General features: G+C 35.2%; 1 protein-coding gene across 3 annotated transcripts in view; it reads right to left on the reverse strand.

Annotated features, from left to right (window-relative positions):
• The window catches only part of LOC138692841 (carboxylic ester hydrolase-like), an 82,807-nt gene that overhangs the window by 13,649 nt on the left and 57,080 nt on the right, over positions 1-12,078 (reverse strand). For all 3 annotated transcript variants that reach the window (XM_069816120.1, XM_069816130.1, XM_069816113.1), the window contains 3 exons: positions 7,404-7,589; positions 3,773-3,963; positions 256-430 (listed from right to left, as the gene is read on the reverse strand). In XM_069816120.1, coding sequence (XP_069672221.1) covers positions 256-430; positions 3,773-3,963; positions 7,404-7,589 — 552 coding nt within the window. The remainder of the gene's footprint in view (positions 1-255; positions 431-3,772; positions 3,964-7,403; positions 7,590-12,078) is intronic.

The following is a 12,078-nucleotide window of genomic DNA, read 5'->3' on the forward strand; positions in this document are numbered from 1 at the left end:
TCTCTGCCAAACTACTGTAATTTTTTAACTTGTTATAAAATCTCAATAAAATTACCTCACTACAACAAAGCAGTGTAAAATGAAAACCAGAGCTAATTTTTCATTTTCTCTTTGATATTCATGTTCAGCACATCAAAATTGATAAGAATTGGCTATTTTTTTTATTCAATTTACATTTGCATTGTTGAATTTTCGGGTATACCATTTGCATGTTTGCCAACAATGTAGAATGAACTGAAATACTGCAGTACTTACGTACGGTTAGTAAATTTCCCGCATTTTTTGTTCCTCCGTTAATCCAAGGCACTTTGCTGAACTTTCCCATTCTCAGGAGATCTATAGGATCTTCTTCCAAGAAGGGGTAAGGATTTCCTTCGCTCTTCTTTTCAATAACAGGGCCGTATCCACTCGACGGAAACATTATCCAAGTCTAAAACACGGGAGTTGTATGTTAATCACAAGAATAATTCCAAAATAGAATTACAAAATGTGAGAAACGAGAGTACGTGTACGTACAGAGGGTCGTACTGAAAGTCATGAACAACACATTGCTATAATTTCAATTTCAACAATTTAACAAAAACGATTACCGGTATATGATCATAATCTACAGACTTTACACTATGTATTGACATGTTGTGACGTCATTAACATCTATCATGTGGCCACAGGCAATGTTTGCAAAATGGTCGACAACGATGGTTCGTTTCGACAGCGTGCCGTCTTTAAATTCCTTGTTAAAGAAGAAAAATCACCTCAGACTTCAGCGTGCATACGGAGATGTATGCATGGGCGCCAGCAGTGTTAGGAGATGGGTGAAACATTTCGAAGATGGGAACACGAGCATCCAAGATGAGCCTCGTAGTGGTCAGTCTTGAACAGCCTCCACGGAACGCAACAAGGAAAGAGTTGATGAGTTCTGGGAGGCATTTTTGTTGAATTTCTTGAACCTGGACAGACCATAAATGCTGTCCGCTATATTCAGACAGTTTTGAAGTTCCGTCGTGCATTGCGCGAGAAACGTCCTGGAAAGAAGATTATCCTGCAACACGATAACGCGGGCCTCACACTGATCTTGTCACCGTGAACATTTGGTTGGGAAACTCTTTCGCACCCTCCCTACAGTCACGACTTGGCACCCTCCGACTACCATCCTTTCGGTTCTGTAAAGGACCAACTGCGAGGCCAACGCTGCGAGACGCTGGAAGACATCCGGAAAGCAGCGCGTCAGTGTCTTCGGGAAGATGAAACGGACTTCTAAGCGAGGGAATTTTCAAACTTACAGAACGGCGGGAAAAATGTGTGCAAAGAAATGGAGGTTATGTTGAAAAGTGACAGAAAAGTCTGTAGATTAAGATGATGTATCTGGTTTGTCTAAAAAATAAGAATTAAGATTTATAGCAATGGGTTGTTCACGACTTTCGATATACAAAGCATACATTACATTAAGCTACAACTCCCATGTCTAAGAGAAGAGTTGAGTGAGTTATCCAACAGACGGCTATTCGATCCAGTTCCGAAGATACAGCAGGGATAGCATTGGAAGATCCCTAACGGTCACCAGTTCACATATAGTTCCCAAAATACCAGCAGAACTCCACCCAGGCAACATAATTCTGGAGATATTGACTTTGCATTTTAATAAAAGCATGCTTTATTTACTTCCCACTTGGGCTGATCAACTCATTGAGTTTTTCTGAGGCTTTTCCTATGTCTGAGGCGAATGTTTGGTACTTCCATCACGAATTCTCATACTCAGCTCGCCAAATACAAATCCGCTATCAACATTTGCACCGAGAAGCACAAGCTTCCAAGCCGTGTGTGTCCGGAACATAAAAAGAACATTAAGAGTGTGACAAAGGAACTCAATTTTATTGTTACATGACGCGCAAAACAAATGAAGTATTGTCCGCTCCGAATTCCCCCACCCGTTTCTTCTGGCCCATCTGTGAAATAAGGTTACCGGTACCAGATGTCCCCGTTTCCCGGAGACAGTCTCCGAATCTAGTAATTTGTCCCCAGATGTAGACGGATTCTGTGTTAATTATTGTAATTTTATGAACATGCTGTTGAATATTTCAGTGTGTGTGTGTGTGTGTGTGTGTGTGTGTGTGTGTGTGTGTGTGTGGTGTTCAATCAAATTCATATATATGGAATGTACAGGGTATTTTAAAAATACTTTGACAAACCTTGGGGGCATGTTCCTCACAATAAAACAAGAAAAAAATCATATAAATCCTTAGTGTTTTAGTTATTATTGAAAGAATTTAATGAAACATCTGTTAGATATTGTCAGCCTGGTAGCAAGTGTTGCAACTTTAATCAATTCAGAAACTCATAATAAATGTTCAAATGACAAATGACTGTAGTAAACAAGTCTCCTTGGCAACACATTGTCATCTAGGATACAATTCAATTCAGTTCAATTCAATTCAATTTATTTGGCCATTAGACATACAGTTTTAGGCTTCGTCAGAATACATTGGAAAACATATAAATACATTTAAAAAAACACTAATAAAAGAAACAGTAAAATTTAAATAGCCTAATACAATGAAAACATGAAATAATTTGAAACTTTTAAATTAAAGAAAACTAACTAAATTGCAATTAAACTTATTTATTAAAATACAATTTCATACAAATTGTGTTGAAAAACTCAGCAACAGAATAAAAAGGATTATTTAATAACCAATTATAAAATCTAGTTTTGAAGCTATTGGTTGGTAATTTATAATATTGACTTGGGAGTTTATTATATAATTTCGCCCCCGTAATTAAAAAGTTTGTGTTGCTCTTTTGTAATTTACAATATGGAATATTAATCTGTTCACTATTTCTAATTTCATGATCATGTATATTGGCCACTAATGAGTAATTGTCGATATTTTATCGAGTGTAAAGTACTAGATCATATATTACAAATTTATGATTGTTAAAATCCGTGATTGAAAAGTGGCCGACAATGTTCCAGATAGTTTGATTTACATAAAATTCTAATGGCTTTCTTTTGTAAAATCAAGACGCTTCCAATTTTGGTTCCATTTCCCCAGAATATTAGGGCATATCGGATTATCAACTGAAAGAAAGAAAAGTAGGCACATAAGTGCATCAATGGATGCATCAGCAGAATTGTATCGATAACATCATTCGATTATCTAATAAAATGAATTATTATCGGTTACAGACTTAAGTTGTTGTTGTTTTCTAATGCCAGGTGTTTGACAATAAAGTCATTTGACCTCTTGCACTCCAATATTTTTCAAATATATTATCATGGTCAGCCACTGAAGCACAGATTTTGAGGTGTTCCGAATCCATTTCTTGGTTTGAGTTGCACAATGGGCAGTTAGGGGACTGATATAGTCCAATTCTATGCAGGTGTTTGGCCAAACAATCATGGCCTGTTGCCAATCTAAATGCAGCTACAGACGATTTTCGTGGTAAATCGGGAATTAACTGTGGATTATGATGCAGAGAGTTCCATTTTTTCCCTTGAGATTGTGCTATCAAATTTTGTTTGTTGAAGTCTAAGTATGTAGATTTAATAAATCTTTTCAGATTTAGTAACAGGTCTGTAAGTAGCAGTGCTGCCCTTCTTTGCTAAGACTTAAGTTGTTGGATTGTACCTCGAAACGCGTTGAACGTAAACTTTCATTGTTATGAGTTTCTGAATTTTGTAACATTTTGATTTGGTCACCCTATAAATGATTTTACTTGATATGCGATTGATTATCTGTTCTATCTTGAGATGTGGAAATCTTGTACTCACGTATAAGTTGTACGTCGATGCCGTCAAATTGAAGGTGTCTGCCTCTCTGAGACAGGCGACGAGGCTCGTAGTGTTGTCGATGGGGCAGTCCAAGATGCAAGCTTGTCTCTCCGCCTGTTGCAAAGGATCGGGACATCTTGCCCAGGGATGTAGAGCTGTGCCTTCGAAGGAAATCGCTCGATGGAACAGACCTTTGATTTCAGAAGAATAAATTATCATTTATCCATAGAGCTTCATAGCTGGTATACATTTGATACAGGTTGAATTTAGATAACAATGGCGAATATTTCGCGGTCTTCTACAGACCTTCGAACTCGACGTAGCCCAGGTTCCTATTTTACAATATTTACAATTCTTTTAAACTGTAATTCTGTTTCTAAATTGTAAACTTCCGTTTCACAATCTGAGTTTGTGAATTTGGACTTTTAAAAAGAAAGTCGAATTTTTGTAAATGTAATTTTGCATACTGTACAATTGTTTTGTCACTGATGAATCGTTAAGTTATTTAAATTAATTAAATAACGACTTCACTGTGTTAATATATAAATCATGGCGTTATTTATTAGTATTTATTTAGTATTTATTTATTTAACCTGGTAGAGATAAGGCCGTCAGGCCTTCTCTGCCCCTCTACCAGGAGATTCCAACTGTAATACGAAGAATAAAATTACAATTAGTATTAAATTTACAATTACAAGTAAAATTACAATTAGCGGAAAGATTACCTCAGTAATGAAAGCTAGATAATTTATCATAGAAAAAGAAAGAATATTTTATATTTACTGAATTACAAATTAAACCTACAATAACAAAATTGTATAGTGATGAAATTACTGGATATTGAAATATTTTGTGATAGATTAAGGAAACTATTTACAAGAAATCAATTACTGACCAAGTGCCTAATAAGTTTGCGTTTGAATTCAATTTTATTTCGACAGTCCCTGATGCAAGCAGGTAGCGAATTCCAGAGTCTTGGCAGGGCTATTGTGAAAGAGGATGAGTATGAGGAGGTGCGATGGGATGGTATTGTTAGTATTGTTTCATGGCGAGAGCGTGTGTTCAGATTATGGTGGGAAGAAAGGTAAGTGAAGCGAGACGACAGGTACGAAGGAATAGAAGAGTTCAAGATTTCGAAGAGAAAGAGGAGTAAATGTAAATTTCTTTTCATATCTAGTTTAAGCCAACCTATTGCTTCCAGGGACGGGGTAATATGATCATATTTACGAACATTGCTTACAAAACGTACACACAAATTATGAGCACGTTGAAGTTTCGTTTTGTTGTCGCTGGAGAGGTCAGTCGGTAAAATGTCAGCATAGTCAAAATAGGGAAATACAAGTGTCTGCACAAGGGACTTTTTTAAGCAAGAGGGGAGATGAACATTTATCCTTGTTAGCACATGGATAATAGAATATACTTTTCTGCCGGTTTCTGTGATTTGCGTTATTTTATCTGATTGTCCAGTTTCGATGTTATAGTAATGTCCCACTTCGATTATTGTGATTTTCTACTGACTGACCTCAATGTCAACCAGTCACAAGAATTACAACGTGTTCATAATTCTTGTGTTCGCTTCGTCTGCGATGTCCGTCGCGCTGACCACATTACCCCTTCTTTCCAAACTCTAAACTGGCTACGGCTTAACGAACGTAGAAATTTTCATTCTCTTGTTCTCCTTTTCCAAGTCCTTCACACTTCTACACCTACCTATCTTGCCTCCCGTTTCGGTTACCTATCATCATATCATAATCTCTTCACGCACGCAAAATAGCCGTATACTAGCCATACCAACACATAAGACATCATCGTATTCATCATCATACAAAATCTCGCTCTCGCGCTTGTGGAATACCCTACCCAGTGACATCAGAGACTGTCGGAATTTAGTAGCGTTCAAAAGCAAACTTATTAAGCATTTTCTTACTGCGTAGAGTGAGTTTAATTTTTACTTAATAAAAGAAATGCTTCTTTCTTCTTAACTTTTACAATAAACTGTCTAGCGTTCATTAATCAGTTAATCTTTTAGTACTTTGATTTTTATTGTATTTGTAAATTTAATATTAATTGTGATTATAATTGTAATTGTATTCTTAATATTGTAGTTGTAATCGCCTGGTAGGGGAGAAGAGAAGGTTTGATGGCCTTATCTCTACCAGGTTAAATAAATAAATAACTAAATAAGAAAATAAGTAAGTAAGAAAATAAGTAAGTAAATAAATAAGTAAAAAAATAAATAAGTAAATAAATAAATAAGTAAATAAGTAAATACGTAAATAAATAAATAAATAAATAAATAAATAAATAAATATCGATCATTTTCTGAATTCTAGCGAATTTCCTCGCACTCTACCGATTTCCTGTTAAGGTGGGTGTGTTCATGATTGGTAGTTTTGTACCATCGAAAGGGAGTGTGTTCTGAAATTCAATTCTGTGTTCAGGATGTGTTGTGGATGTGTTTTTGTGTGTCTATAAATTTCGTATGATTCTAAAGTATCGAATTTTTTTTTTTTTTTTTTTGGTAGAATGTGTAGTGTATATTATGTAGAATGTCGGTGTAGTTGTGCTATACATCTTGGCATTTGGTCCCCATAGAAACTTATTGTTGGCACCCTTCTCCACGTTGCTATCTTATTTCAGTGTCCCAAAAGTCAAGCGTCATAGGCTAAACAGCAAATTTCACGACTAGCAGATACTCTTAAACCATGTTTTATAAATATATTATTTTCCAATTTGTGTAGGCTACTTATAGACTGTTGTAATGAGTTTAGGAATTTGCTAGCAAGGCTCGATCATAGAAGAAAAAAAAATGATGTTTTAAGATCAGAAGCCACCGGCGCTTGCGTGTCGATCCAGAGATGGGCTCAGGCGTGGCTTCGATTCTCGCCCGAGCTGATTATGTTGTTCTGTTTTTCCCGAGGTTTTTCCCAACCGTAAGGCGAATTTCAGGTAATCTATGCGAATTCTCGGCTTCGTATCGCCAAATATCATCTCGCTCTCACCAATCCCATCGACGTCAACCGAGTAGTTGATACAGCATCGTTAAATAACCAACTTAAAAAAAAAGGTCGGAATTTCTTGAGTTTTATTCCTTTTATATCACTGTCATTCCACACACACACACACACACACACACACACACACACACACACACACACACACACACACACATATATATATATATATATATATATATGTTTAAATTATGATTTATTTAACGACGCTCGCAACTGCCGAGATTCTATCAGCGTTGCCGGTGTGTCGGAGTTCTTTTACATGCCAGTAAATCTACTGACATGAGCCTGTCGTATTTAAGCACACTTAAATGCCATCGACTGGGCCGGAATCGAACCTGCAACATCGAGCACAAAAGACAGCGTTATACCGACTACGGTACCTAGGCCGACCACATATAACTTCATTGAAAGTAACTGGTCACCCTACCCCTTATTCTCCTGGCTTATTTGCCTCATCAGTGATGGTTTATTGGTGTCACTTAAGAGGATCCAATCTGTCTTCGTACAGTTCACTAAACAACAAACAAACAACAGACAACAGCTAGACCGTGGCACTTCATAGGTTGTCGCGTCATGCATTTTGTATTTATAGCAGCCAATAGTAAACACCTCACCTTTGGACAGCGGCGATATCATATGGTAGTGGACAGAAGCAGCACCGCTGCTCATTCCAAAGATGGTGACGTTATTCGGATTACCCCCAAAAGCTTCTATGTTATCTTGTACCCACCGCAGTGCTGCCACCTGGTCTTTCATTCCGTAGTTACCAGGAGATACGTCATCTCCTGTACTCAAGAAGCCTGAAATCAACGACAAAATTTTATTAGGCCTATGGATTGTTAGATAAGAGGCGTTATTTCAATTTTTGTTTGGAGGCGGCAAGATTTTTTTTAGGGAAAACCTTTTAGAGGTATATTTCGTAGCGTATTCCTTCCATATTTTCTCTGATATGAACTGTTTTCCATACTGTAAAGTGGGGTAAATTTGATCGCTGGAATTAACATGACCATAAAAATCATTTAAGGGGTTAGGTACAGCTTATAGCAATAAAATGTTTGGAAATATTCAACATGTTTTACCTCCATTACTGTATCTTGTACAATAATGAAAATTAGTATGTGTAAAACACTGTCCTTCTATGCAAAAAAAAAATACATTTAAAAAAATTATTTGCATTTTCTTTTTCAAAATTCAGTTCACTATGCAGTAATGAAGCGTTTCCCACGTAACTCAAAACTATCCAACATTCTGTCATGAAATTTTTTGTGTGTATTTATACATGTCATATCTACAATATGATGCAATATCACTTCTCTACCTTTGATAGATTGTCTGATAAAAAGTAAATTCATTTTAAAAAATGGTCGAATATCAGTATTTTCTTTTAATACAAAATAAAAAAATATTATTTATTAAGGAATGTAGTTGAAAGAGCATAATATTGTAAACATGAGTTTCAGCAATAAAATAAAAGAGAGAGAACATGAAAAAGTTAACAAGTTTATGAGTTACGAGGGAAGCGCTTCATCAGTGCACAGTAAACTGCCACTATTTTGAATTTTGAAAAAAATATATATAAATATATTTTTTTAAATCGTAAAAATATTTTTTTCATATAGCAGAAGGACAGTGTTTTACACATACCAATATAATGGAGAAAAAAATGTTGAATATTTCCAAAAATTTTACTGCTGTAAGCTGTAGCTAACCCCTTAAACCGAATGACATTGTTGTTTGAGACATGAAATTTGTTTCCTTGTGATTGGCAATGCAGAAAAATTGTAAAAATTAGTATATCTAAAATTTCCGATTTCATTTGGCCAAATTATATTGCAGGTGTAGCCTAAATATTTCCTTTTTCAGGAGTGACGCCATGTAGTAAAAAGTTAATTTTAGAAATTTAGAAATTAACGCAGAAACAATACCTATAAAATCCACTTCTAATTGTAATTCAGCACGTTTTATTGTAAATTTGCTTGTCTTTCTTTGTAGGGATTTACAGTAATAGAAATTGCCTACTGAAGGATGCGCTGGAACGAATGATAAACAGAAGAAAAATTCAGGGCAGAAGTAGCTATCAAATTGTAGACAGCATGAAGATATATGGATGAATACTGTTCTCCAATCAGGAGAGTAACCGTGAAAGGAATGTGCTTACTATTGCGTCGTCTATTGGAGCGAAGTAGACAGATAATATTATCGTTATAACGTCAGTTTAAAAAACATGCGCTCTCCTACATATGTTATTTCCTGTATGGAGAGATTGAAAGACCAGGAGATTAACAGTGATCTAATTTTGTAACTAGGGTAGTATAAGTATGTGTGTATCAGTGTTATCGTTTGTGCTTTGAGAGTTAGCCAATGGAGATGTGTGTACCCACGTGTGTGACCTTATGACATCTTATGACTTCAACATTCACATTCATTCACAGCATTACCCCGCTGCGTCTCATTCCCCTGAGACTTTCTCCTGGTTGGAGTACAGTTAAGAGGAAGGCGGAAAATAGAAAAGAATGAAAAATGCTGGATTTGCGAAAACAAAGCAAAGCTAGGCGCTTGGAAATCAGTACTCTAATAGAAGGATTTAGTGACGAGCACTTTATTAGAACAAAATATTTTATCAGAAAAAAGGACAAATTTTTTATTTGAAGCACTTAAAAAATGTTACAGTCATTCATTGAAATGTGTAACAACAAAAAATCGAGCCTTTCCAGTTGTGCTATACATTTTGGCATTTGGTCACCATAGAAACTCATTGATGGTACCCTTCTCCACGTTGCTATCTTATTTCAGTGTCCCAAAAGTCAAGCGTCATAGGTGTGCTTTTCATTTCAGGACTAGTAGATACTCTTAAATATATTATTTTCTAATTGATACAGTCAAAATGAAAACTGACCAAGTGCAAAAAGCAAGGTTTTAAGAAGACTAAAAAAAAAGTGTATATTATTCAGTTTTATGTGAATAATGATCTGAAAATGTCACAAGTACAACTTATTGCATACATGTATGATTTGAGGCTTTCTCGGCGTTGGTTCGCTAATATGTTTTCGCGGGATATCAGCCGAGTTAAGATTTTGGAATGCTCCAAGCTTTCGACTGCTATCTCTGCAGCCATCTTCAGGGAAGTGATGTCCGAACAGAAAGTCGAAAGGTAATATCGTTGCTTACGGGATTACACAAGCTGGCGCATAGCACGATCGAGAGTAGGTCTCTGTGAGTCATGACAATTTCTGCCGCTAGGTTCGCCTCTCTGCCCTATGAAATGATGAATAGTACCATTACAAAGCATTGTGCATCGTGAAAATAGTTCGATTAATTGTGCATTACTGATTGAGTACGAATATTATAAATATGCCAAGCATATTACAGTGTTATTTGAAGTTTGTTCAGCTAAGTTATATTCGAAAATTGTCTGTGTTTTGCTATGTGAAGAACTCGGTACCAACAGGTCGTATCTTTATAGGTTAAGGTAAATGTCAAAGTTCTCTCATATAACAAGCAATGCTATGTTAAAAGTGGAGAATTGCATTTTCCGACTCTCGACTGATGTGACCCGAAATGTAAAATAATTTCATGCATTGTTTCACTTACCAAGCATTACTGATATAGGCCTAATGAAAATGTGAACGACGTGATGTAAACATTGAAAATAATGTTGTTACTGTTTTCCCTTTCTCTTTTAGAAAATACCGACAAAAGTAATGAATTATCTTCATGCTGTACTTATTAGGTAATTAATGTGTATTTGTCTGTATTTTAGACCTGTGTATTGTTACGTAATTATCAGTGAATTAGGTTAGAGAACTTAACAAGGTTAGTATGAGATTAGGTATGCACCTCAAACTGTAACTAATAATGGCTGCTGCCGAAATAGGCTGAGGTGGTTATCGTGTGAAACAAATTATATCTGGAATATCTAGTTTTATTATATACGGATACGTAAAGTTTTTTTTTTTTTTAGCATGTGTTTGTAATTTTGTGAGGTTATGTCTAGCCTAATTTCTTTTTATTCTTGTATCATTACCAATACATTAATTTATTTTATAATATTCATTTCAGGTGTTACATCTATGGTGGCAACTCTACTTATGTTAGGATATGAAGTAACAGTATATATTCAACTTCATCATTTGCTAAAAATTAAAGAAAACTGTATGTCTTCGACTCATTCCATCGTCATTTCTTCTTATGTATGTGAACCACGTTCGTTCTAAAAGTGCTACAATAAATGAACACTATAGACAACGTGATGGAACAATTTACAAGTTACTGTTAAAATGCTCAACATTTTCAAGTGGTGCTATACCCATTGTTTCAAAATGTACATACATATTTTTACATTTCTATATGAGGTGTCATAAATTATTTCAGCATATTTGTAAATTCTTCAAAATTAATTCTTCTAATTAATACCATAAAGTAATGAAATAATATAGCCTAGGCCTATATGTGATTTTATACTACCGGTATTGATGTTGATCTTGGTAAATTAATCCAATTTCACAGTGTTGTCTTTTGTATTGTGGTTCATAACAATTATAACAGTATGTACGTGGAAATGTTTTTAAAATAATAAATTCTAGCTCATGATTTTAAGTGGTCGTTTCAATGGGAGGTTATATTGGAAAGATGATCACAAATGGATAATTTACTGCAAGATACAAGAACTGAATATAAGTGAGTGTTCCGTTGAAAGTGAAAATTTCGTTTTACAAGAGCTGAGTAGGCGTACACGCACTAAAATACTACAGCGTTTACTATTACTATGCTCAATAGATTAATCAGTAGGCCTATAGAAATGTTTTCACCACTGCAAGAAAAAATCGCGCAATAATTATACTTCTCAGTTATTGTGACGTCCGTATTTTTTTTAAAAAGAGAGGGAAAAGTTAGGCCTTCTTGCAAATGCGTAATTATGAATTCAAGGAAATTAAAGATAATGCAGTACCTTAATTAGTTGCAATATCTTATTTAATAACAATATTAATAATATTAGGTGAAAAGGGTAGGCTATAGTGCGTGTATGTAAGATGTCAAGTTAATTTATTTCCGGAAATGTTTGGTGTATGAACTGAAGTACAGAGCAGACAGTCCCTCAGTTTATATGTAATATGTTTTAATATCAAGAATGACAGCCTTTTATTGTAATATAATTGAGGAGTAGAAGTTTGCAAATTACGTCTATTGTCCATAAAATATTGTACGAAGCATTTAATAAGCAATGATGAGTCCTTTAAATGTCCCAAATGTCAATGTCTTTTAAGTGTTCTGCTATGAATATATAGGGCA

Source organism: Periplaneta americana, chromosome 2 (assembly GCF_040183065.1).
Source record: "Periplaneta americana isolate PAMFEO1 chromosome 2, P.americana_PAMFEO1_priV1, whole genome shotgun sequence".
NCBI classification, from domain to species: Eukaryota; Metazoa; Arthropoda; class Insecta; order Blattodea; family Blattidae; genus Periplaneta; species Periplaneta americana.